This window comes from Pleurodeles waltl, chromosome 2_2 (genome assembly GCF_031143425.1).
Source record: "Pleurodeles waltl isolate 20211129_DDA chromosome 2_2, aPleWal1.hap1.20221129, whole genome shotgun sequence".
Taxonomy (NCBI): Eukaryota; Metazoa; Chordata; class Amphibia; order Caudata; family Salamandridae; genus Pleurodeles; species Pleurodeles waltl.
The window spans coordinates 1,074,706,591-1,074,734,336 of NC_090439.1; the positions used below are offsets into that span (position 1 = coordinate 1,074,706,591).

General features: G+C 46.6%; 1 protein-coding gene across 3 annotated transcripts in view; it reads right to left on the reverse strand.

Annotated features, from left to right (window-relative positions):
- LOC138282863 (serine/threonine-protein phosphatase 6 regulatory ankyrin repeat subunit B-like) overlaps positions 1 to 27,746 on the reverse strand; it is a 366,276-nt gene that overhangs the window by 52,042 nt on the left and 286,488 nt on the right. For all 3 annotated transcript variants that reach the window (XM_069220832.1, XM_069220833.1, XM_069220834.1), the window contains one exon: positions 6,687 to 6,893. In XM_069220832.1, the coding sequence (XP_069076933.1) occupies positions 6,687 to 6,893 (207 nt within the window). The remainder of the gene's footprint in view (positions 1 to 6,686; positions 6,894 to 27,746) is intronic.

The following is a 27,746-nucleotide window of genomic DNA, read 5'->3' on the forward strand; positions in this document are numbered from 1 at the left end:
ATGGGATCAGCGGGTGTTTTGGCAAGGAGCATCGCATTACAAAATGTGTGTGCCAAGGGGGAAGTGTGGTTGACTATTTTGGTTTGCTGCTCGTATTGGATGACATTGGCACAGTTTCTATACTAGAGGCCATCAACACTTGTTCTTCCTGTGCAGAAGCCCAAGCACACTTGGAAAACATGTTTTTTTCATGGGAATAGCTTACCTCATACTGGCACGACATAAGTAAACAACTTAAGGCTATTTTTATTGTGAATATCTCTCTAAATTTACCCTTTATAATGTTAGGCCCATGCACTCCCAGCCTTCTGCTAGACCTACCAGACAAAGACTTGGCTCTTCTAGTTCTTTTACTCACAATGGCTATTAAAATCATTTTACTGGAACGGAAGGTGCAAAATAATATATCATAACATGTATGGTGGGCATGGGTTACCTGTCTCAGAAGTACACATATAAGTCTATTGCACTCTATGGGGAGTCCTGGCACTGCATACTCAATCCGGTACACACTGGATAATTGTATGGCCATCAACTGATGCCCTTCAAGCCCACTCTGTACTTTTTTCAAACATGAGATGTCACAATCACGTTCTCCTCTTTGTTTAATACCCACATGGCACTCCCCCTCCCACACTTTTCCCACCTCTCCCTTCTTCTCTATTTTACCTCCATTGTCTGACTTGTAGTTGCCTACTGTAACCCCCTCTAATATCTGAGTCTGCATGGGCACTAGAATATTTAGTTGGGAGATATATTTACATAGGCTCTCCGTTGCCCTTGCTTTTCTTATCACCTACTGCTTCTTGATACTTCTGAAGTTTGATTCTGTTCACCTATGATCCTTCGTAGAAGGATTCAGATAGATGTTCTGTTTGATTCTGATTCTATAAGCCTGCTTAGTAGACTCTATGTTTAGCTGTACTATATGGCTATTGTTATGCTCTATCTTTAAAGAAAATAATAAAATATTTAGAAGAAAAATAAATCCCCTTCAGTGGGACAAACCATCAAGTTACAGGGTTCAGAGCAGGTCCAGTTGGAATTGGTTAGCTGCAGGGAGAGAGCCCTCTGGAAGCTCGTTGTGTCCCTGTATTTCAAACAGGAGGTCAGCTAAATTACCCTAGGAGTTGCTTCTGGGGTCCTAGATTCAAGGGAAGCAGGTCCATTCTTCCTCCATGTTCTTCAGACAGCAGGAGAGTCCTTCTTCTGATTCTTCACAGGTCCAGGATTGTTCTGAAGAGAGGTCTATAGGGTCCACCTTTGGGCCCAGTGCCAGTCTGTGGGTAGAGGAAAAGCCTTTGTCCACCCTGTTAACCAGTTCGAGTCAGTTCCTCCTCTTCCACTGGGTGTGGAGCCAGCCTGATCAAAGAGACAAAAGGGAAGGGGCTAGGCACTGGACCAAGTCCATCCTGTCAAAGGAGGAATCCCCTTCCCTCCAAGAGCTCTTTGTCTGCTATCTTAGAGAAATACACATCTCACCAAAGGGGAGCCATCAGCGGTCAGGTAACAGTTGGACACTGGCAGAAAAAGGCTCTCAAATTCAGGCAGGAAAATTACAATTTTCTAAAAGTGCCATTTACAAAATAGTAATATGAAATCCGATTGACCATTAAGTTTCATTTTAAATTACTATTAAATTGTGTCCTTGAACAATTTTTCCAGCTATTGCCAAACTGAATTTAGCACTTACTAACTGTAACTGTGTAAACCAATGTTAAACTACGGCCAAAACATGTACAACATTACATATAGATGTCCTACATTTTACATACCATCCTGCTCTATGGGCTTTTAAATCCTACTTTAGGTGTGAGTTATAAGTATTAAAAAGGAAGATTTAGGCTTGGGGATAGGGTTATTTTGCCAGGTCGAAATCAAAGTTTAAAACTACATACCCTGGTTGCCGGGTCAGGCCTGAGACATGTTTTACAGTCTACTTTAGTGAGTGGCACTGATTGTGCCACCCACTTAAGTAGCACTGTAAACATGCCTCAGGCCTGCCACTGCAGAGCCTGTGTGTGCAGTCTTGCTGCCACTCCGCCTTGGCTTTTAAAAGTTCTTGCCAAGTCTTAAACTCCCCTTTTCTTACATAAAATTGTAGGACATTGGCTCTTTATATGATATATTAAAATGAGATATATCATGCAAAGAGTCCAGGGGTTCCCTTACTAGTGGACAGTGACTTGCCCTAGCAATCCCAAAGTGCTCTTTTAGGGGGTAATGTGGTCGAGCAGCCTTAGACTTATCGGAGAGGAATGTTAGACATTTGCAAATAAACACACACAGTCAATAAATGAGACACATGACTCAATAAGGAGATCCACGCCAATTTACAAAAATAGCAAGTATCTTTATGTATGTTTAGGCACCAGAATCAATACAAGCAGATAAGTACTTTTGCAAGAAAAATCTTTACAGTTTTGAAAAGTCGACAGTGCAATTTTTGGAAGCTGCACTGTTTTCCTATGGAGGAAAAACAAATATGGCAAACAGGTACAGTTCAGTGACTTACAGGACCAATCTACTGGACTTAAGGTAATTATTGGGAAACGGTCAGGATCACACCAACAAGTCACACCGGGCGGCACTGGGGTGGCCAAGCGCAGAGGTGTAGTACAGCGTTGGGCGCCCAATGTTAGTCAATGGAGATCGGTCTGGTTGAAAAGAGGCTGAAGGTTTAGACAGGGAGTCCAGTCAAGAAGAACCAACAGGTGGGTTCAAGTCTTGAGCTGCTCGGGGATGTGGGGACATCTTCAGGCTTCTTCTCCACGGGTCAAGGGCAACGGGTGCAGAGTTGTACTGAAGCTTTGGGTTTTCTCCACCGGGAGCACTCGCGATTGAGGGGGGCCTGCGTGCAGAGACTGCAGGCGGCATCAGGGAATTTACAGTGGGCTCTGGCTCTGAAGGGCTGGGGGGGCCATGTTGGCACCACTGGCCCACTTCAGCTCGGGCTAGGCGGCATGGGTGCAGTGGTGCTTTCCGGTGTCGAGTTTTTGCAGTCCAGAGTTCTTTCATGTCTCCTGGGGTGCCTGCAAGATGAAGTGAAGCAGCTCCGCTGCTCCACTAAAGTTGCTGGGTCTTTGTTGAAGGCAGGCTGTCCTCCCAGTCATTTTGGAGGCACAGCAGCATGCAGGACTAGTCGACTTTGGCACAATGCGGTGGGAACAGCAGACAGGTGGGCAGGGCTGGAGCCAAGTCAGGTGCTTCTTCCTCAGTCTTTCTTTGCAGCTCTTGAGTGTCCTCCTTCTTTGTAGGTCAGCAGGAATCTAACTTCATGGTGCCAGGGCCTCCCGTAAATACAGAATTTAAGGGCCTTAGGGGAGTGAAGGGTAGTAGCCAATGGGCTACTTACCCCTGAGGTCACTACACCCTCTATATGACCACTTCCTGTGGGAAGTGGGCATAACCCTGTCCCAGAGTTCATGATTCTGCCAACACCAAGATGGCAGATTTTTAAATGTTGTGTCCACATTAGGCAGCTCGCCTTGGGGGGGAGGGGGGCTGATCTGAGGGGTAGACACAGCTCTTGGAATACTAAATTTCCCACCTGTCCAGGTGCCAAATGGGCCCTGGGGCAGGGAGGTCTGCATCTCTCTTTTGAGTGAAGCCAGATCTGAATACCAAGGGCGGTGGGCTTCTTTGAAGCCCCTGCACTGGAATGCAGATTTGCAGGTCATCCTGTTGGGAGGGGTGTGCTAACACAGCAGGTTTTGTTTCTGGCTGTGGGAGAGCAAAGGCCCTCATCCTTGGGGGTCAGAAACATGTCTGGTGGTGGCAGGCTGGCTAAAACTAGTCAATCGGCACACGGATAGATAGTAGGTTTTCAGGGGGCACCTCTAAGGAAACCTCATGTATTGATAAATCCATCACTGGCATCAATGAGGGATTATTAACACTAGATGTTTGATACCAAACATCTCTATTTTCAGTGAAGCCATCATGTAGCTGGGGAACTTGTATTGACCAGTGTCAAGCACATGTACTTAAAATGGCTTCCCTGTTCACTGACTATGTCTATCGAAAAAGACATACCAGGGGCATATCTCCACATGTGATATAATGCACCCTGCCTTAGGGCTGTAAGGATTGCTGTAGGGGTGACATACATATATTGCATGCAGTGTTAGGGGACATGGCACACAGACTGTGTGCCATGTTGTGTTTTGTGAAAATGTTGTGTTTTCACTTTTAGCTTCACCAAGAGATGCAGCCTGCAATAGCAGTGTACATGTGCTAGGTAAGGGGTCCCTGAGGGTGGCTGCCCAACCTCACCCTGATGCAGCCCTTGGGGACTCTCTTTGGTACCCATGCCCTAGGTACCAGGTGTACCATTTACACAGGCCTTATAGGGGCCAAAGGTATTGCCAATTGGGGAACAATTGCACAGTTTCAGGGAAAGAGATCTGGCACTGGGGACTGGTTACCAGGAGCCCAGTGCACTTTCAGTCAAAGTTGCATCGAATATCAGGCAAAAAGTGGGGGTGACCATGTCACAAAGGGGCACTTTCCTGAAATAAGACACCACCAAAGTAGGCCCTCATAGATCGTAGTAAAAGGCAGGACATGTACTTTTTAGTTTTACATGCCCCGTTAATGAAAAGCTCCCAAAGTAGTGTTCCATTACTGTGAGGCCCACTCCTCTCATAGGCCAGCATTAGGAATTCCTTAAAATACTTTTAAGCTGTAATTCCTGATCAGAGAGGCATAGCTGCATCATGTTTAGTATCATTGGAATGGTAACGATAAATCCTCTTTACTGATAAAGCCATATTTATTATTACTATTTTAAAAATGCCACTTATAGAAAGTGGGCATTTCTGTGCCCTCTGTGTCCTGTGTGCCTACAGCCTGTCTTCAATATACGCCTGGCCTGGGCTGGGCTAGGTGACAGTTAGACTTTTACATTCCCTTCAGACACCCATAACACAGGATACTCAACTGCATCTGCATTCATCTGCATACTGATGGGTCTTCCTGGGAAGGAGGCTGGGAAAGGTTCCCACTTACATCTCAAAGGGCAGTGGCCAGAGCCCACACAATGGAGCTGATTACCCCCCAGTGACAGACTGGAGCCGGGCCGCCCTCTTTTATCCAAAAAAAAGAGAGCCACTTCTTTGCAACTGCCTGCCCGCTTTTATCCAAAAAATCCAGAGCGGCTTCTTTGCAACCTTCGGCCCGCTTTTATCAAGAACCTAGCGCGGCTTCCCTGCCGCTCCCCACCTGTTACACCAAGGATCGCAGACCAGCTTCCCTGCAGTTCACCCGCTGTGTCAGGGATTGCAGAGCTGCTTCCCTGCAGGCCCGCCACCCGCTTGTCAAGGATTATGGAGTGGCTTCAGTGTGACCGACTGCCGCACTCCATCCTTAACCCTCGACACCTGTGGCCGCAGCAGTGATTTCCCCTGATACCACCGGCACCCTTAACAGCTCCCCACAGTCTCAATAGCTTTCTTGCTAACAAGGAGGGGAGAAGTCTTACCTGAAAACATAACATAACATTTGGGAACTCTTGAGGAAGAGAATGCCCTGGACATTCCCATATAATACTTGAACAAAGTGCACTCGCATCAAAGAGTGCACAGCATCACCTTTTGTCCGGTAACCGATTACAAGCACTGTTTTTTGATTAACCTTAAAAAGTGAATATCTCATGATTGACTGATTGGATTTTTGTTGTTTTGGTCTTGATTTACACAGATAAGCTTTATTTAAACTACACCTGTGCAGTCTTTTATTGGTCTACCCATTGTGATTGCAGTGTGTGTGATGCACAAATACTTTACACATTGCCTTCTAAGTTAAGCCTGCCTGCTCTGCTCCAAGATTGCCGGCCCCCCTTAACAACTCCCCATGGTCTCAACAGCTTCCTTGCTACCGCAGGGGAAAAGTTTTCCCTGAAAACATAACATTGGGCCGCTCTCGAGGAAGAGCACGTCCAGGGTATTTCCGTATTATACTTGAACAAAGTGCTCTCGCATTACAGAGTGCACAGCATCACTCTTTGTCTTGTTACTTATTACGTGCAGTGTTTTTTGATTAGCCTTAAAAAGTGAATATCTCTTGAATAACTGATCAGATTTTTGTTGTTTTGGTCTTGATTTATGCAGATAAACAAGCTTTATTTTTCTACACCTGTGCAGAGTCTTTTATTGGCGTACCTATTGTGATTACTGTGTGTGTTTCACAAATACTTTACACATTGCCTTCTAAGTTAGGTATGTCTGCTCTGAGCCAAGCTACCAGAGGGTGAGCACAGGTTAACTTAGGTAGTGTATTTTGACTTAACCTGACTAGGATTATGGTCCCTACTTGGACAGGGTGCATACCACTGCCAACTAGGATCCCAATTTCTAACAAATAGCAGTGAAAACTATTGTATTGTGTGATTTAACTTAACCAGTTATTAAATTCCTATGGCCCCACTGTGACATTTGAAGGCTTTTTAATAGCTCAGTGCATGAGACAGAGTTGCAACTTTCTCATGGAACTGAAAGAAGGCCCACTACTAACAGGGTATCTTCAAAAGAGGTAATTGTTTAATCTGCTTTTTAGATGCAAAATTGTCATTCTGAGAGGAGATGATAGCATATAAGGGTTCCAGAAAGGTAGTCCAACATAAGAGAAACATTGCCATAAGAGACACCATATCCTAGGTCAGTTAGAAAACAAACATGTTCTCTCACCTTGTTGCGTGCCGTGATCACCCCAACCTTGTTAAATTTCAGTAGCTCCTTGATCACGGCCACACTGCCCTTGGCTGCTGCAATGTGGGCGCACGTTGAACCCTCCACATTGGCTGTGGTCACAAGTTCTGGTTTGTGCTTCAGAAAGAGCTTCACCACTTCAGAGTGATCATTCTCTGCGGCCAGGTGCAGCGGTGTCTGCCCTTGCTGGGAATTAAACTGTATGTTAGTTTATCAGGAAGAGAGCAAACATATCTGGTTCAACAATAATGATGAGTAGAAATAGGTTACTACAATAGGTGATAAATAAATTAGATGAAATATTAATTTTCTATCAGTCTTTAGAATTTACATGATTTGGGATTACACCATTGCTTCCGCAGTCAAGTGATTACGTTTTAAATTCTGTCGGCATACATTGCTATATACCAGCCTAGCTATATCTAGAATCCTTCTTTGTAGCATCGGAAAAAATAGGCTTAAGAAACATAGCCTAAAGATGGACAGAATTCAACGATTGCCAAAATGTCACCATACATAAATATATAAAAATGCCAGATTGCACCTACACCTACTGAGGCCAGATTATCAGTCATGCACAGCTGTGTCTCCTTCTGATCACAAGTGTCTTGGTTCTCATACTCAGATTTACAGAGTGCGTATAACATTAAAATAAAACTGAATGCAGTTCAGCAGGGGCTTCAGGGACAAACATAAACTGGCTACCACCGACCCCCCCAACACCACAGGAGGAGCATGGAGGTTTCCATGCCTGCCCACACGTTGGTCTGCGACCTAACACTTCCAATCACCCAGACACCTCCGCTCCGTACGACTCTTACTCGCACACATCCTACGCATATACAGGACCACATCAGGGGGACGAGTTTTCTCTTACATCACTCCTAAAGCATGGAATGAGCTCCCACTCTACATCAGTGCCTCCTCTTCTCTTCAAGAGTTCTGCAAGAAGCTGAAGATCTGCTTTGCAGTTAAGTAACCTAAGATAGGCAGGGCTAGGAACACACACCTGCTCACTGCCAGGATGCCCTCGTGGGTGATACTGCGCTTTACAAACACACATAACATGCATTAGGCTAATGTCCTTTCTCAATCATCTGACTCACTAGCGGTGAGTTCTTGGGGTAAAATCACACATAACATGCATTAAGCTGATGTCCTTTCTCAATCATCTGACTCACTAGCAGCCTGTTCTTGGGGTCAAAAATTGAGTTTGCCTCAATATCCTACTTAAATCAACTCCAGCTCTCTGGAGAATAGCTCCACTAGTATCGGGATCTCGGCGTGTTTAGTGACAGTGCCTGTACTATCCTGTTATTTGGAATTCTGCAATAGCTTGTACCTTAGCATGCTAAAGTAGCTGACTGTCTGGTGCAAAAGCATAAGACAGTGCCACCTAGCTTGCAACTGGTCCTAGTAATAATAAAAAATAATTAACAATAACAAAAGTAGTAACAATAATAATAATGCGACCATACTATACACATATTGGAGTATATGGCCAATACTAGTATCATCATCACTGGCGCTGAACCACATGTACTGGAGGATAATGAAATCCCATACAAGTGTCTGCTTTTCTTGCAGGAGATAAATGTGCACATCTGCACACTGGATAGCACATCTGGGCCCTATAATATTGGGTTAAATGAAAATACTTTAGACAGCGCAAGTGCATTAAAACTGTGATCCTATTGCACAAATGCCCCAGGGGTGCAACTGGCATTTGCACTCGCTTTGTGTGCCCCCAATGGCACTTTGGTATTACAGAAGGTGCCGCGCGGCCCCTTCTGTAATATAGATAGAGCTGGCCCACATATAGCGCCAGTGCTATCATTAAAGGGCGTTCTCTCATTTTAAGGAGAGTGCGGCCCCATGCAAATGAGGGAATTTCTCTGCCTCTGCATCCGTGTCGTATTACGTAGGTGGGCGCAGAGGCAAACATGCCTTTAGAAGGCGCACTTTCAGTGCACCACAAAAAGGTGGCACACTTTCAGCTCTCCTTCTGAAGGCAGTCCTCTCAAGGGATGAAAATGGGTTCTATGTTCCCCCAGATATCCTCTTGCAGGAGGGTGCAGTAAATCATTGCACCTGCCTGCAAGGGGATCTCCTAATGCCTCTGAAAGCTGAAGGCGGGTTGCCTCCTGCACAGAGAAACACAGAGCAGCTTTTAAAAACCTCCTCTGTATTTCTCGTGAGTTTGCTGCTGCCCTGGGGGCAGTATATTTTGACTAGTAGGGCGCATATTCTCTGTTTGCACATGGTGTACCTGCTTTAAGGAGTGCCATGGCGCAAACATGGAAAATGCACCCTATCCCTAATACGGGCCCTATTACACATAGGGTGCGCTTTCTTAAACAGGTGCGCTGGGCGCAAACAGAGAATGTGCCCCCTATTCCATTTAATGCGCTGTCCCCAGGGCAACCACAAACTTGCGCTGCTCCCAGGGCAGCACATTCAGGTGAAAAATGTAGTGGCTTTGAAGCAGCTGCTCCGTGTTTCATTGTACAGATGGCAACCACCTGCACTTTTAGGTGGGATTAAAGATCCCCTTCCAGACAGGTGCAGTGAGTGACTGCACCCACCTGTTAGGGGATGTCTGGGGGTCCATAGGACCTCCTTTCCTCCCTCCAGAGGGCTGCCATTAGGGGGGTGCAGTGGCAGGTGCAGCACTTTCAGTGCACCTCCTGACAGCTTCTTTGCCTCTGCGCCTGCATCTATAATACGGCACAGTCACAGAGGGAAAGGGATTCCCTCATTTGCATGGAGCCACACCCACATTCAAACGAGGGAACACTCTGGTGATAGCGCTGGTGCTATATTTGGGCTAGTGCTATCTGTATTACAGAAAGGGCAGCACAAGGGTCTGTGGCCCTTTCTATAATACTAAAGTGCTCCGGGAGTGTGCTAAGCGGGCGCACATGCCTGTTGCCCCCTCCGGGCTCTTTGGGTAAAATGGCCCCTGGTGTTCACAGCTGTTCATAACCTGGCCCATGTTGTATTCCGAGAGCAATCTAGGACATCATATAGTCCCTGGGTTTCTGCACACCATGTCGCTGACTAAACAGAAGCTACAGTGTCTTCCACTTTACAGACAGGATATTTAGCAACAGGAAAGAGACTACAATGGAAGCAAAGGCCCTGCTGTCTAGATCTTCTCTCAGATAAGAAGCAATCGAGGAAGCCATAGTGTACGCGAAGAGAGACACACTCAGTCACACTCACATAACACTCACTGACTGAATCTAAGGCCGCAGTTGGTTCGAGGTAAGAATAAAGGGGCATGTTTAAGAGCCCCTAGCGCCACCGGAGCGTCACTTTTAGTGACGCTCCGTTGGCGCTATGCACTGCACCATATGTACAAGTTGGCGTTAAGCCACTTTTTATGGCTTAACACCACCTTGTAAATACGGCCTCTTCACACTCAGCCCTTTGTGTGGAAGGGGTGTGCAATGGGTGTTACTGCGGGCATGCCACAGCAACACCCATTGCATTTTGACGCTGCCCTAGATTTACAAGTTTTCGTAAGCCTGAGGCAGCACCAAAATCTAACGCCACCCCAGGGGTGGCATTAGCATGGCGCAATGAAGAGAAATGCTTTCCTTTCTCTGTGTTTTTTGCTCTTTCTATTTGTGCTGCATAGAAAGAACAAATCGCTATTAAAGATTGTTTTTCTGCAGGAAGGTGTTCCTTCCCACACAAAAACAATCTCCCCCATGACACAACCATCCTCGCACCATGGTGCAAGGGTTGGTGCGTTGGCGCAAGGCAGCATACTTAGTGCCGGCGCAGGGGGAAAATACAGGGGTGTGCCATAGTCTAGTAAATACGAAGCTTCCCTGCGTTTTGAAAATGACGGTGCGTGCACGCTGCCAAATATGGAGCAGTGACATGCATCTTCATTTTTTCTTAAATCTGGCCCAAAGTACGGTATCTTATTTAGCAGAAAAGAACGACATGTGCTCTTTGCCCCTTCGTAGCTGTAGTGGTGAGCCCACAATGTCTTTGTGACCCTAAACTTGGCTAGCCTCGTCCCTGCCGGGGAAGGTACCAAAACAGATGCCCGCCCAGCCTTTCTCCTGCGCTGCCAGGTGTGTGCCTGCCTCCAGGTTTACTACTCGCCTCCAGGGTTCTGGTAATTCCCTTTCTTTCTGCTTTAAACATTGTGACTGTGCTGTCCTCCAGCATGGGGAGCTACCGTAGGGGACCGATGGGAGGAGTCGGGGACGGCCCTTCTTTTGAGGCTTTTTCTCAGATGTCCTAGCGGCAGCGGGCACAGCTCTCCCAGCTTGGAGGAGGGAGCTTAAGATCTTGTTTCTTTTTACTCTCCGAGTGACAGCAGGTGTGACTCGGGCTGGAACAGCACCGGGGCAACAGGGGTTTACCTGCAGTGCCATCTGCTGGAGGCGGGGGCCATCGCCGCCCCTTCCGGCAGGAATGCGAGTTTGCTGCCCCCCTGCGGTAACAAGCTATCGAGGGAGTAGCCATGAGATACTAAAGCAGTGCTGGCTTGCCCTAAACTCTCATATCAGAAGCTTCCATTTATTTTTTGTGTTCAGCTGTCAAAATATCTTCATTGTAAAGTGGAGATGGGAAACGTACGAATAATCTCCTGTCTTCCGCTGCTTGTCTTTTTTTTTTGGGTAAACGGGAGAAAGCACAACAAAAATAATATCACACCGTGTATACATATTTTAGAAGGCGAGGCAGATACTGCAGCTTCTCCCCATTAGTCATATAGATGACTTTGCAGAAGGTGCATTAACCCTGCAAGCTGCCTTCTTTGTAACGGAGTCTCTGGCTTGCAGGTAACACACAGAGCTCTGTTGCACATGCGCCCTTTAGGGTTAAACCTACACATCGCAGGCTGCGCAGTTTTCTGCACCACGTGTCCCGCTTACTTAGTTAGAACCACCTTACCTTATGCTTTAGTGCTGGGAGATCAGTGAATGGTGCAGATCAAAGCTTTCAGTGCCTCGGTACTGAAATAGTGTGTGGCGCTCTCAGAACAGAGGTGCACTTAGTGAACTAAGCAAATCTCTCAATAGCCAGACATCAGTGAATGGTGGGAGGCAGTACAGGGGCGCATTATCGGAGCTTCGAGGATGTTTTGGTTCTGAGATGTCAGCTCATGGTACTAGTTTGGAAAGGTATAGATCCTGAGAGTTCTGTCAATATCTCAGTATTAGGCTATCAGTCCATGGTGGAGGTCAGGATAGAGGTACATAGTAGGGGCCCTGCAAATGTCTTGGTACTGGAGTATCAATGTGTATCAGGTTGGTATATAGGTGCATAGTGAGGGTCCTGGATCTCAGTGCCTATTCCAAGCCAAAAAGCCAAATAGGATGACTATTGAAAAGCTTTACCTGGGCCTTAAGAGTGAGATATCGGTTCAAGCAATTGTGCACTGTGAGAGCTTGGAGGGCAACACTTCCCAAAGGTGCCTGGAAAAAGACTACTTACCGTTTTGTGCACAGGGATGCTTATTCTCCCATTTATTCTGTTGTGTAAAAGGACTAATACTTTTTTTGCATAATGTGAACTTGAATAGTGGATCTAGAAGACCAAAGTTCTAATCAGAGGATTTATATTTAAACCAAATTATATAAACTCGGGCATTGGTAAAACATTTTAAATAACTTCTGTCTCAAAAGTGTGGGCACTTACAAATCAGGTGGTCTTTGTGTTCAAGAACATGCATAAGCTGGACATTCATGCTAAATGTGTCAGGATACGCTTGCTGCAATATTCCTCTCAATTTATATTATGTTATGTGGGTGATTTATTCAGTGTAGGGTGGGGGAGGGGAGGGGGGCGAAATGCATTGAGTATGTCAACAATGGGCCAGTTGTACTAATTTTTCATGCAAGTCAGTTTAGGGGCCAAATTTGCTGTGCTGTGTGTAGCGCCTTGCTCAGCCTTTACCATGCAAAAAGATTTCACCACACACAGGAGCTGCGGTTGAGCATCTCTTTATTCTCCACCATCCATTCACACATTGCACATTATGTCATACTTCCCATAACAACACCCTGACACCTCCCCGCATATCACGTAGTTCCTCTTTAGAGTCCACCCAGAACCACTACGGTCCAAGTATGTATAGTATCAATATGCTACGTCTCCCCTTTCTTAAATTAAAAGGTGGCAGGCATCATTTGAAAGCACCTCTCCTCAAACAGTCTGAGAGGAGCTCGGGTGATCTGAGGTGTTCGAGGTCCACCTGTGTCAGGGAATGGCAGTAAAGGTTCAGACTTAGGAGCCGGGCGTGACGGTGCGATCACCTCCAATGTACTTTCAGGAGCTGGAGAGTGTCAAGGTAGGTGTTTAGAGTGTGATGGACTTCTCAGGACAGTGTGCTGTCACCATGTGTACCTTGCATGCCGTCACCTGTAAAGAGTAGCAAAAGAGGTGCTGCTTCCTTCACCTGCCTTAGTGGGCCCTTATGGAAACTATTAGCCTTGTCACCTTATGCCCTCTCCCCTCCACTTGCGCGTACTGCACACAGCAGTAAACTGTATCACCCTTGCCCCCATCACCACGGCCTCCCTCCAACTCCTTGCATCCTGTCTGCAGTGTCTCAACAGCGAGGGGTCTTCATGGGATGGATTGCTCCTCTAACCTAATTGCGTTTTCCACCAGCACCTCATTCATGATGTTGATCATTATAAATTAGTCAAAACCAATAAGCCCCCACCTCCAGACTGCAACAGGAGTGGCAGATGCTGACCATGGTCAATTGGCACAGGATTTAGAGCTGCCCTATTCTTTTCAGATTTTTTTGCAGTATTTATATAGCACTTACTCGACCCAAAGTTATTGGTGTGCTTTACATAAGCAGTAGTTACATTACACAAAGACACATTCATTTCTTTTTAGGCTTGATGAGATTATGGGCAGAGGGGTTACTCTGTGACAACGGTGACGGGTATCCCATCTGCTGACTTCTAAATCCCATTATATTCTATGGGATTTATATGTCAGTGGACGGGATATCCGTCACTGTTGTGATGGAGTAACCCTTTCACCAATATCTAAATCATCCCTTAAGTTATTTGATCAAGTTCAAAGGAAGTTGAGTGGAGGATGAGACTTGAACCTGGTTCCCCAGGTCCAAAGTTGGTAGCTCTGGCAGTAACGCCACATCCTCAGTTCGAAAGCCAAATTCAATTTGAAAGCCAAAAAGCAGGACTGCACTGGTCCAAACACAGGACCTGAAAGGCAGTGGTACAGCAGAAAGGGCACACTCACCAGTTACACAATCAGTGCTCCCCTGACAGTCCAGTAGTGAGCTCGTACTGCCTGCACGTGGTCTGCAGTGAGGAAGTGTAGAAATATCGTTGTTGCCGGACTCCTCCCCAGCATTTAACCTCACTGCCTACCGACATTCACAACTTATTACTACCTACCTACTCCCACTTTATCATCCCGCCCTTCCCCTTGTTTTTACATTCTGCCACAGTGCTCTACAGTGCTGACTCTGCCCTGGGCCAAAGGGCTAAATGCCCACAGGCATGCATTCTTCATGGCACTGTAGAATGGCCACACCCACTATTTACATAGGCTCTCTGACCTTTTCCAGATTTACAATCTACCTCCTGCTTCACCACCAAGCAGCCAGCCATTTGTTGAAGATGCATATGTGTTTCTTCCACCCTTCCCTTCCCATTAATGGTGGGGCTACGCCCATTTTGCCCATGCATCCCGCCACCCCTTCTTCCATGCATCTGTTTTGCACTTGTACTTACTTTTCATGGTCAACGCTGATTCATGGTGCACTGTCCTTGCTTCCACGTCAGCAACTTGTCGTTCTGCTTGTTCCTCTGGTCTCGCATCCATCAGCATTTTCTCTAGAATGAGAGTCACTCTCAACTTGTGCCTTCTGAAAGAATCTGAAAGGCAGCCAGCGATGATTCTGAGGTGCATGGCTTCTTCATCAGTAAAGTCACGGAACTTGCAATGTCAAGTCTTTCAACAAACTCATCCATTGTTCCACCAATCTGTTGTCGTGCTTTGTTGAGGATATACCTTTCATATTCACATTAGGCATTGGATTGAACTTGGCTTCCAGCGCTTCTTTCACCTTCCGGTACAATGTTGCGCCAGTCTGTGAAACTTTCTTTTCCACTTCTTTCATTCCATCACTTGCAAGGTTTTTCAAATAATTGATTATTTTCTTATCAGCCTTCTCCTTGACCGCATCTATGAAGGCATAGAATGTTACAATCCACGCAGTCCATCCGGCACCAATGTTCTGTTTCTTGGATGTGTCGAACGGCGGCGGTGGTTTCAAGGCCACGGACTGCTGCATTGTATTTTGCGCTCCCTTCTGCCGCCATTGCGGTGGCAAGTGTTGTTCAACTGATTTCGCTGCGCAAGGTGTCTCCGACAACCTCTGCAAGCATCAGCTGCGTGCAGAGGCCTGTGTCGCAGTATGCTTCAATCACCCCTGAATGTGAGTATGCTCTGTTTCTCGTACCTTGTTGGCGTTACGGTTGTTTTCTTGCTTCATCTGAATAGTTGCTCTATGTTGGGGGTGCAGCATCTTTGCTGACAACCTCACGAGCAGTATTGGTAGGCATTTTGAATACGCTCCTCTGCAGGGCCTTCAATTGCTTGTGTGTATGCGCTGGAGCAGGGCTTTGACTCCACATGTGCCGGTCGCAAACTGCTTTGGATTGATTCTGGGAACATGTGGCATGCACACACAGTTTGCCATACCGCTGCAAACTCTCAGGGGGAGCAGTCTTGTTTTCCACGGGCACGTAATCCCCTACTCATCACCAGTTTTTAAATCTTCCCCTGCCTAAGAGCATGCAAATAGATTATGCCACACATGGGAGCTGCGGTTCAGCATATCTTTATTCTCCAACATCCATTCACACACTGCACATTACATTATACTTCTCAGAACCACACCCTGACACCTCCCCGCATATCACATAATTCCTAATCAGAGTCCGGCCAGAACCACAAATGTCCTAGTGCATATAGCACCAGTATGCTACACTGTGTTGCATGAAATCGAAAGAGCAGAACAGCACCACACCTACTAAGATACCTACTAAATTATGATACTTTTTCTCTCCCCCACCCTCATTCCCCCCCATCACCCAGGCTGGTGCACTGTAGGCAGCCTTGCGCCTCACACACACCCTTGCACCATAGTGTCTGACAGACAGCTAGGCCTCCTGATGGTGAAATCAGTGGCATAACACAGGCATCCGCAGCCTCTGTGGCACGGGGGCGAGCTCCAGGGGGCCCCATCAGCACAGTGCACGGACGGCAGGCCCCTGACTGAGTCCAGGTACTTTGCAGAGGGCTCCCCTTAAGTTTCATTACATCACTGGGTGACATGTCTGTCTCTGGGTGTTACCTGGAGATGATTGCAAGACAGCTGGGGTTCTTTGAAGGACACCATGTTTAAAGGTTAGAACGGGGTGTCTCAAGTAGGCATGTTAATGAGAGAGTAACTCGATCATTTTTCACAGACCTAGTGTGAGAAAGTAGCCTCTTTCTAGCCTTGTTACCCCCACTGTTGGCCTGTTTGTGAGTATGTGTCAGGGTGTTTTCACTGTCTCACTGGGATCCTGCTAGCCAGGGCCCAGTGTTCATAGTGAAAACCCTATGTTGTAAGTGTGGTTGTTATGTGTCACTGGGATCCTGCTAGCCAGGACCCCAGTGCTCATAAGTTTGTGGCCTATATGTATGTGTTCCCTGTGTGATGCCTAACTGTCTCACTGAGGCTCTGCTAACCAGAACCTCAGTGGTTATGCTCTCTCTTTACAAATTGTCACTAACAGGCTAGTGACCAATTTCACCAATTCACATTGGCATACTGGAACACCCTTATAATTCCCTAGTATATGGTAATAAGGTACCCAGGGTATTGGGGTTCTAGGAGATCCCTATGGGCTGCAGCATTTCTTTTGCCACCCATAGGGAGCTCTGACAATTCTTACACAGGCCTGCCACTGCAGCCTGAGTGAAATAACGTCCACGTTATTTCACAGCCATTTACCACTGCACTTAAGTAACTTATAAGTCACCTATATGTCTAACCTTCACCTGGTGAAGGTTGGGTGCTAAGTTACTTAGTGTGTAGGCACCCTGGCACTAGCCAGGGTGCCCCCACATCGTTCAGGGAAAAATCCCCGGACTTTGTGAGTGCGGGGACACCATTACACGCGTGCACTATACATAGGTCATTACCTATGTATAGCGTCACAATGGTAACTCCAAACATGGCCATGTAACATGTCTAAGATCATGGAATTGTCACCCCAATGCCATTCTGGCATTGGGGAGACAATTCCATGATCCCCTGAGTCTCTAGCACAGACCCGGGTACTGTCAAACTACCTTTCCCGGGGTTTCACTGCAGCTGCTGCTGCTGCCAACCCCTCAGACAGGTTTCTTCCCTCCTGGGGTCCAGCCAGGCATGGCCCAGGAAGGCAGAACAAAGGACTTCCTCAGAGAGAGGGTGTTACACCCTCTCCCTTTGGAAAAAGGTGTCAGGGCTGGGGAGGAGTAGCCTCCCCCAGCCTCTGGAAATGCTTTGATGGGCACAGATGGTGCCCATCTCTGCATAAGCCAGTCTACACCGGTTCAGGGATCCCCCAGCCCTGCTCTGGCGCGAAACTGGACATAGGAAAGGGGAGTGACCACTCCCCTGACCTGCACCTCCCCTGGGAGGTGCCCAGAGCTCCTCCAGTGTGCTCCAGACCTCTGCCATCTTGGAAACAGAGGTGCTGCTGGCACACTGGACTGCTCTGAGTGGCCAGGGCCAGCAGGTGACGTCAGAGACTCCTTCTGATAGGATCTTACCTGTGTTGCTAGCCTATCCTCCTTCCTAAGTAGCCAAACCTCCTTTTCTGGCTATTTAGGGTCTCTGCTTTGGGGAATTCTTTAGATAACGAATGCAAGAGCTCATCAGAGTTCCTCTGCATCTCTCTCTTCACCTTCTGCCACGGAATCGACCGCTGACTGCTCAGGACTCCTGCAAAACCGCAACAAAGTAGCAAAGACGACTACTGCAACCTTGTATCGCTGATCCTGCCGCCTTCTCGACTGTTATCCTGGTGGTGCATGCTGTGGGGGTAGTCTGCCTCCTCTCTGCACTAGAAGCTCAGAAGAAATCTCCCGTGGGTCGACGGAATCTTCCCCCTGCAACCGCAGGCAACAAAAGACTGCATCACCGGTCCTCTGGGTCCCCTCTCAGCACGACGAGCGTGGTCCCTGGAACTCAGCAACTCTGTCCAAGTGACTCCCACAGTCCAGTGACTCTTCAGTCCAAGTTTGGTGGAGGTAAGTCCTTGCCTCCCCACGCTAGACTGCATTGCTTGGTACCGCGTGATTTGCAGCTGCTCCGGCTCCTGTGCACTCTTCCAGGATTTCCTTTGTGCACAGCCAAGCCTGGGTCCCCGACACTCTAACCTGCAGTGCACGACCTCCTGAGTTGTCCTCCGGCGTCGTGGGACCTTCTTTTGTGACTTCGGGTGAGCTCCGGTTCACTCTTCTTTGTAGTGCCTGTTCCGGCACTTCTGCGGGTGCTGCCTGCTTCTGAGTGGGCTCCTTGTCTTGCTGGGTGCCCCTTCTGTCTCCTCACGCAATTGGCAACATCCTGGTCCCTCCTGGGCCACAGCAGCATCCAAAAACCCTAACCGCGACCCTTGCAGCTAGCAAGGATTGTTTGAGGTCTTTCTGCGTGGGAACACCTCTGCAAGCTTCTTCACGACGTGGGACATCTATCCTCCAAAGGGGAAGTTCCTAGTCTTCTTCGCTCTTGCAGAATCCACAGCTTCTACCATCCGGTGGCAGCTTCTTTGCACCCTCAGCTGGCATTTCTTGGGCATCTGCCCACTCACGACTTGAGTGTGACTCTTGGACTTGGTCCCCTTGTTCCACAGGTACTCTCGTCTGGAAATCCATTGTTGTTGCATTGCTGGTGTTGGTCTTCCTTGCAGAATTCCCCTATCACGACTTCTGTGCTCTCTGGGGAACTTAGGTGCATTTTACACCTACTTTTCAGGGTCTTGGGGTGGGCTATCTTTCTAACCCTCACTGTTTTCTTACAGTCCCAGCGACCCTCTACAAGCTCGCATAGGTTTGGGGTCCATACGTTATTCGCATTCCACTTTTGGAGTATATGGTTTGTGTTGCCCCCCTATACCTATGTGCTCTCATTGCAATCTATTGTGACTATACATTGCTTGCATTACTTTCTATTGCTATTACTGCATATTTTTGGTATTGTGTACATATATCTTGTGTATATTTGCTATCCTCATACTGAGGGTACTCACTGAGATACTTTTGGCATATTGTCATAAAAATAAAGTACCTTTATTTTTAGTATATCTGTGTATTGTGTTTTCTTATGATATTGTGCATATGACACCAGTGGTATAGTAGGAGCTTTGCATGTCTCCTAGTTCAGCCTAAGCTGCTCTGCTAGGCTACCTTTTCTATCAGCCTAAGCTGCTAGACACCTCTTCTACACTAATAAGGGATAACTGGACTTGGTACAAAGTGTAAGTACCCCTTGGTACCCACTACAAGCCAGGCCAGCCTCCTACACCTAGCGCCTCGGATGACCCTAGGCCTATGGTTAATTTTCAGATTCAGGACAGCAACACTGGAACCTTCTAAAACCTCCTTTCCCCAGGCCAGCTGTGACATAGAATTTTCCATCCAATAACACATTTTACTTAAACTGTATTTCTGAAGGTGGGTACTGCTGAGGGCTTGGTGCTTTCAGTTTCACTTTCTACCGACATTACTGTGTGGAAGCCCCGTTGCCTTAAAAGCGCCACAGCTCCTCCGAGGTGTTTTGTCATTTTCCATTGTGTACACAATTCCCTAAGTTTGTTTGATAATATATCATTTATTCTTTTAGAGGAGGACTATTTTTAGTTAGGTCAAAGAGAGGGCAGCTGCGAATTCTTGAAGAAAAAATGAATTTATTTTGTTTAAAAACAGAACTGCATATTTTTTATTACAGAAATATGTATCTCATGTTCGTGCACACATTGCATTGTAACAATGAGTAACATTTGTCTTCCACATGTGTCATGTTTTGTTTTATTGCTATCAACTGTCAAGTTCCTTTGAGGAGTGATATCTTATGTGAGTCTGTCCATGTTCTGTACTAACCAGTTTCTGAGGAATCCCATTTACACATATATTATTACAGTTCAGGTTCCCAGGTATGGCTTGTCATGTATTATGAAATATCACAGACATGAAGGCTGAGCCTCGATGCACGTGTGGATGTGTCGGGGAAGAGGGTTTGTCCACCCATGAATTAGTGAGTGGCTGTCGCATAGCCACACCTCAGCTTGGAGTGTGGTCCAATTGGTTGCCATATGATGGGATGCTGGGAGACTCTGCCATCATTCTTTGAACCAAGGCAGTCAGCAAACTGATCTAGACTTATGTGGCCGGTGGCTTGTTTCGTTTCACAGCGATAGTCTTATTCTTCATTTCAACACATTTCAGTGGCTCCTCTACCCATGTTTCCACTTTCCAATTTAGGTGCTGTAGCTGACTACCAGGATATATGCTGTTTGAATAGGAGTATTAGGAGTATTGCCAAATCTATGAATCTGCTTCACAATTTTGCTTTTTTGTCCTTTTCATGACCCTCAGCAGGCAAATCTTGGGATTACATAGATTGTATCTAACCACTATTGCAGACAGTGGCGGCTGCCGGCAATCAAGGGTGGTGGGTGGCGGGGTGGGGGGTTTGCCAGGGAAGCTTTTAAAATAATAATTTGAAAAAGTTAAATGCCAGCCGCTCCCGAACCTGGCTGCCTCTGTCGCTCCTCTCTTCCCTGCAGCCACTTGGGCACTGGCTATCAATCCAGACGCTGCTCTCATGCTATACCAAGCATGAGAACAGCACCGGGATTGACCTGAGCGGGCTGGTATGTCGCTCGCTCAGGCACAGGGAGCCTGTGCCATTTCTACAAACCGGAGGAGTAACACAGCTGGTTTGGAGAAATGTAAGTGTGCATTGTAGGCCATCGCCACAAAAAGATAGGAAACAGAATTAGAGTGTTCCTTATCCAATAAAGAGTGGGAAGACATCTATACTAGGCCACAGATACCGAGTGTGAGCAGCTCAGGCAAAGAAGCACTTCTAAAAACACTTTCATACTGGTAGTACACGCAGGAGAGAGTTCATAGTTGATATCCTGTAAGATTAGCAGAGAAATTCAGGGAGCTGGGTCCTTCTCACACACATACTGTGGATATTCTGAAACTACATTGTTATTGGCAAAAGGTGCTCTCCAGCATTAACACTGCATTTGACACAGAGATTCCACAATTCCCTGCATATACCCTGTTAGGTCTCCCAAATAAACACATCTTCCCCTTGAGGTCTACACGGGGTAGGGTAATTTCTATGACTCTGTGTGCAAGCAGGCAGGCAATCAAAGCAAACTGGGGGACAGAACAAGCACCAGAATATGGAGACTGGCTCAACAGGCTCCGTTAACTGCCAGGCATGGAGAAATGATCAGCAGCCCTGGGGTCTCGCGAGGCCCACTTTGGAAAAGCCTGGAGACATTTCCTCAGCTTTCTTTTTAGGGAACTCACCTGTCTGCGACGCCTTAGAATCCTCTGTGTAATGCAGACACACACACTACCTAATATATATCCAGTTTACTGAAACGATAAGGCCTGAAAACCAGGTTGCCTGGAATGGTCTGCCTGGATGACAGATACAAATCTCCAGATTGAATGGGGGAGGGGCCAGTGCGAAAGTGAGGTGGTTGTTGATGAGTTTAATACTTTGTTAATGTTTGTTAAATCATTTAGATACACCCCCTGGCCTGTAGGTGGGTGTATGTTGTAACTGCACTTAAACTCGGTTAAACGATTTAAACCACAAAATATGATAATGTCTTCATCTAGTACTCAGTTTGATATGGCTTACCATAGATGTCAACATTTCCAAATTAGATCAGAAATTCTCCATTCTTTTTAGTTAAAAATAATGTTCTATTTAAACTTTCTCCCTCTTAAACTTTAAACCTCCTCGACTTCAGTGCAAATTACCAGACGGAGTTCTCTAAATCTCCCTCTTGAATGATTCCAAATAACGACACGAGAGGTGTCTTTGTGTGATGAAGATCTGACCTGCTTTGATTTGGTTCCAGCATATGTTGGTCCTTTTTGAAAAGCACACAAATAAAGTAACTTTATAGAGCATAGTCCTCCTTGCCACGTGGAACATTCCGTTTGTGATACCTTCAGCCTACTTTTTTTTTTTAGTCGAAAACGCCTTGAATGTGAGTTTTTTTACTACATATTTACAATGTTAACAAGCATTTGAAATGCAGTAGGTCTCACATTTGTGAGAGTTAGAGCTATTGGCTTTGTAAATGACAATGGGGCATATTTATACTCTGTTTGCGCCGGATTTGCATCATTTTTTTTAACGCAAATCCGGTGCAAATTTAACTCCATAGTTATATTTTGGCACTAGACATGCACTAATGCAGTTCAGCGTCAAAAAGCTTACTGCCGGCTAGTGCCATACCAAGGCGCCGGTCGGGCGTCATATTTATGGTATGACACTAGCCGGCGGTAAGGTCCGGCTAGCGTCATAGAAAAGGATGCTAGCCGGGTGCAGGAGGCATGGGGGAACAGGGTTTAGCGTCAGAGGATGACGTTAGTACGGGCAGAGGCCAAAAAAATGCCTCTAACCAGACTAGTGTCTTTTTTTTATGTTAAAACCCCATGGACATGACTCCTGTCTCAGTTAAGACAGGAATCATACCCCCCCGCCCAATGGCCATGCCCAGGGGACTTATGTCAACAAAGTAAAGAACGCAAAAAAGAAAGACGGTTAAAAGAAAGAACTAAGGAAAGAAAGAAGGACAACATAATAAGGAAAGACGGCAGGGAAGAAAGAAAGAAAAAAGGAAAGGCAAGAAATAAATATGCAAAAAAGGAACTATAGGAAAAAAGACAACAAAGAAAAAGAAGGAAAGAAAGAATGAAAGGAAATAGAGGGTGAAAGAAGGAAAGAAGAATGAAGGAAATAGGAAAGAATGAATGAAAAGGGAAAGAAAGCAAAAAAGAAATAAAGAGAAAAAGGCAAAAAAGAAAGAAGGAAAGAAAAATGAAATGGCAAAAAGAACGAAAGAAGGAACAAAGACAAAAAAGAAAGACCAGACCTAAAAAGGAATCAGTACATTTGTGGGAGCAGGGGATAGGGGTACTTATGTGACTTCCTCTATTATGTGTCTCCGTGAACCTGGTGCCATGGCTGAACACTATTTCCTGTCCCTCCCTTCAAGGAGTGGGAATGCCCAGCTACTGTAGCTGACATGTGAGGTGGCCCTTCACATCGGGCGTTTCGCTTCCAGGTGGTCTCCTGTTGTCCTGCACTTGCTGTCGAGTAACCATGGGCTCCGGGTGTGTTCACTGTGCTGATCAAAAACACTTCCTAGCATGCAATGTGCTACCATGTAAAATCTGGTTAATCTTGCAAACCAGCCTGGTCTAAACCCCTGGCATGTTATCCTTTTGTCAGATTAGTGGTGGCAGATACTTTTAATGGATATGCAGGTTTAGCTGGAGGGAAACGTTACTGCATCATCTCTGTACTATCTTTAAACATTTTTTCTAAAACGGTGCCCATTTACAAAGTTTATTGTGGCGGGTGAACCTCAAACACCCCCAGTGAGGATCAGGCTTGCTTGGCACACAATGCAGGTGTTGCTCTATTCCTTAAGAGCCACTTCAGAAACTATTTGTTTCTAGCCAGCATAGGCTAAAATTATATTCTAAAATGCTCTGATTGGCCACATTGTTTGCAACGCTTTATCAATGGGAGAAGTCCCTTAACTCCCAGGAATCTTTTACAGATCATTTGCACTGCTTCCTGTTTTATATTCCAACTGGATATGTATACTCATCAATGCAATAAATCAACAGCCACCTCAGATCATGGCTGCCTTTCATGTTTTCACTGTTTTCAAAGTTCAGTAGCCTTTACTGTTTATGATGCCCCATGAGGAGCATCCGCCCCCACCCCCAGCACAAAAACCTGTCTTTGCCACTAGAGCACCAAACATCTTTACACGGCTGCTGGTAGGTAAACTGAAATGGCTGTTATAATGGATCTCTCTAAGGTGGGGCTAAGGTGGCCTTTCCCCCACGCCGTATTTACAAAGTGGCGTAATGCATGCCTTGCGCCACTTTGTAACCCTTTGTGCTACATTATACCTGCGCCAGGCATAATGTATGCAAAGGGGGCGTTCCCCCGTTAGGGGGGCTAAAAAAAATGGCACAAAGAAATCTAAGAGCAGGCGTTAAAAGGAGGCACACCATTGTTTTCAATGGGCCCCTATGTACTGTTCAGGGTTAGTGTCAAAATTTAGGAAATTCTGACGACATTGTCCCGTACCCTGCGCCATGGTGCACTATATTTTAAATACGGCGCACACATGGTGGCGGTAGGGGTCTCAAGGGTCCACAAGAAAAGTGGCGTTACATGTAATTTTGCGCCACTTTTCATAAATCTATTTTCATATACTTTTCACAAATCTGGCCCAGAATGTTGTTTAGAAACAGATGGCCAAATTATGTTAGTAGGCCACCAGCCAGGTCTTTGCAGTTGGTTTGGTGCTGCAGTAGGGCTGGACCATTAATACCAGTACTCTCAGTCTTTTATTATTTGGATATCATTTCAAGGTCAATAAATATGTAAAGATATATTTTGCATTTCTTGAATATTTTATTTCTTCTTACTTGCGTTTTTATAGGCAACCTTTTGCCGTTTTAATAGTACTATCTTTATTCTTCACATGCCTCTACCTATAGTGGCTGCAATTGGAAAGAAGGCAGTGGCGGCCGGCAGCTTTAGGAGGGAGGGGGGCGGGCGGGGCACACACACACACACACACACACACACACACACACTCATTCTTTCACACACAGACACGCACACACGCACGCACATCCATTAACAACACTCATACCATTCAAACATGCACGCACACACCAAACATTCATTTTAAAACATCACACACACTCATTCTTTCACACACGCATGCACGCACATCCATTAACAACATTCATACCATTCAAACATAAACGCATGCACCAAACATTCAATTTGAAACATCACACACATACACACACACACACACACACTTACCTTCGGCCCCCAGGTCCCAGGAGGGTGGGGACTGCTGCCTTCCCTCATTGGCTGACCTTAGGTGAGCCAATGAGGGAAGGCAGCAGTCCCAGCCTCGTCACAGAGTGGGATGGGGTCAGTGAGACTGCTGACCCCACCCCACTCTGTGAAGAAGTGTCACTGATTGACACTCGCCCTGGGCACTTCAGGGCTTAAACTGAAGCGCCCAGGGAGAGTGTCAATTGGTGACGCTTTCCTCGTCATCCAGGGGAGGGCCTCGAGGCACCTTTGCTGGGCCGAGGAGGTCACGCCCATAGGAGCTGTGATCTCCTCAGCCCAGCAAAGTTCAGCTCAGGCAGCCAGGAGTCTGCGCAAATCGCGCATGTCTGCTCCTGGCTGCCTGACCTGAAACATGAAGAGTGTCTGTCAGGCTGACCTTTGTTCAGCCTGACAGACACTCTTCATGGGGGGGCAAAAGGTGGGGGGGGGGTGGCCCCTCCGCCCTAAATGACGGGCCGCCACTGAAAGAAGGTGCTGTTTCTAGAGGAAATATCTGCCTGTGTCTACTGTAATAAAACTGTCTGGAGAGATAGATTGGTGCCAAGCATGCAGCGCTCATTCTTTATATCAACCAAAGCTGATTTGATTGGGAAAGATGTTTTGGAAGAAACAATAGAGCAGCCAAGCACCAGCTGTAGTACAGCACATTACATTAATGAGGAGGCATTAGAACCTGTGCAGTAAAACAGTGGTGGCCGAGGGGAACTTCAAATGTGCCCAAAACAAAACCCAATGACACAACAAAAGTAAAAATTACTAGATTTACAAAGTCCAAGCAAACACTCGATGATTCATAGAGACCATGAAACAAAATCCACTTGAATTGATGAAGTTGAAACTGAACTATACAGTCCTGATGTTTACTGTTCCTGGCGATTACCTTTCGGTTCGCATGCAATGGTCACCCGTCTTAGAGACCGAAACCTCTTTCAGGAGAACCAGAGCTTTTTTATGTATTTTGTTCTAATGTGTGGAACATTCTCGGTAAAACTCTCATAACGTGCTTTGGAGCCGTCAGGCCCCCATGTAAAATGGTAGTTTTACCCTATCAGCCTAACATAAAAATGCAGTAATTAGCCATTAAATTCTAACATCATTCCATCATGTGTCACTCTGAGCCAATTCCTTCTGATTACGCCCAGCAGGCTCCTGACGCCTCCGACCACCCCTGTGCCAACAGCACAGGCCCATTTTATATTATTTGCCTCCCATTCTGGAAATGCTGGCTGCAGCCCATATGAGATGGCCCTGGATGTGAGCAGGTGCGTGCCTGGTTCAACACTCCACTTTCAGCCACTTACAATTGATAATGACAGAGCATCTAGCGCTGTCCTCTGTGGGAGGCAGACGTCACCGCCCCTTGAAGGACTCCTCCTCCACAAGTAACTGCTAAGATGTCCAGGCCCCACTGTCTGTGCCCACCAGCTCTGATGGAAGGAGATGGCAGTCTAAATCGCAGAGCCAGCGAGGCAGATAAGTTTGTTAAGAGTTTGTGGCAGAGGTGTTTATATTCTGGAGGCGGCATCCAGTTTCAGACAAATGTCATATCCGGCGTTTATTCTCCCATGGCACGCAGTACCAATAAGGGGGCAGCCAATGCACGTGTTGTTATTAGCGTCTCACTTAAGGGCCATGATTACAATACCCCGCGTGTATTCTCGCTCTGTTGACATCAGCTGCTTAAAGCAGACACATTTGTCCGTTATGACCGCAGCAAGGAAGGCGAGTGCCTCTTTGCACTAACCCCCCTCCCAAAGTGGATGCATCGCGTTTTCTTATATTCCGGCACCCAGAGGACGTCTCTTTCGGTACCAGGATGCCCAGTGGCCGCGCGCAGCCTGTCTCCCTTTATCCGGCATGAAAGGCGAGCTCTGTCTGCCTTGCTGGCCATGGTACACCGTCGGCCAGATAGAGCCATAAAACATTTGGTAGCCAGGCTGTCTAAAACAAAGTATAGGACAAACAAGACTTCCACAGAGTTTCCGCTACAATACTGAGTTTTAAATATCAAATTACAAAGCTATTGTGGCCATAATGCTGACTAGTATAATATCATGATAGTAAGTATACAAAGGTAAATATAGGTTTACTATACTAAACTCCACTTGATGTGGATTTAAGGATAGTAAACGTATACCTATTAGCATATATTTACCTTTAGGATATTTTAATGGTCAATGTTCTGGTCACCATATGTGTGGAGTTCAGTTTTTTTGTATTTGGTATTCCGATGACACTGTCTTTCCTAGAATGGTGATCGTGGCAGTTTGTGTAACTGTAGGGAAGTGCGGTGCTCCTGAGATAAGTGGTCGATCTCAGCTGGGTCACATAGTTTGGGGGCAGTGGCTGAATCCATGGCAACCTATGAGATGAGCACTCCGGGCCCTAGCACAGCAAACACGGTGCTGTCAGGATAAAGAGCAGGCCATGCAAGCACCAGTAAAGAAGTGAGGATGGTTAAGGTGTGGTCCTTCTTAGCTAACAAGGGTCCCAAAGGCCAGAGATAGGGTAGAAGTAAGGAGGACCCTTCCAACAGGGGTATGAGGCTGACAAGGAATGTGCACCGTCTGGGCGGGAGAGAAGAGGCTGTGGTCAAGCTGTGGCTCTGCAAAGATGATCACTGGGAGCCGCAAAGTCTGAATCTCAGACGGCAACAGCTTGGAAAGTCTCTGAGACAGAGCGGGAATATGTCTTTGGAGCATCAGTCAAGTAGATGACCATCCCCCTGGGGATGAGGCTGTCGGGCCCCATAGCATTTCAGCAGGTATGTGGCGGGGGAAGAAAGGGATAGACTTTACATTGGTAAAAATATTGTGATGAGG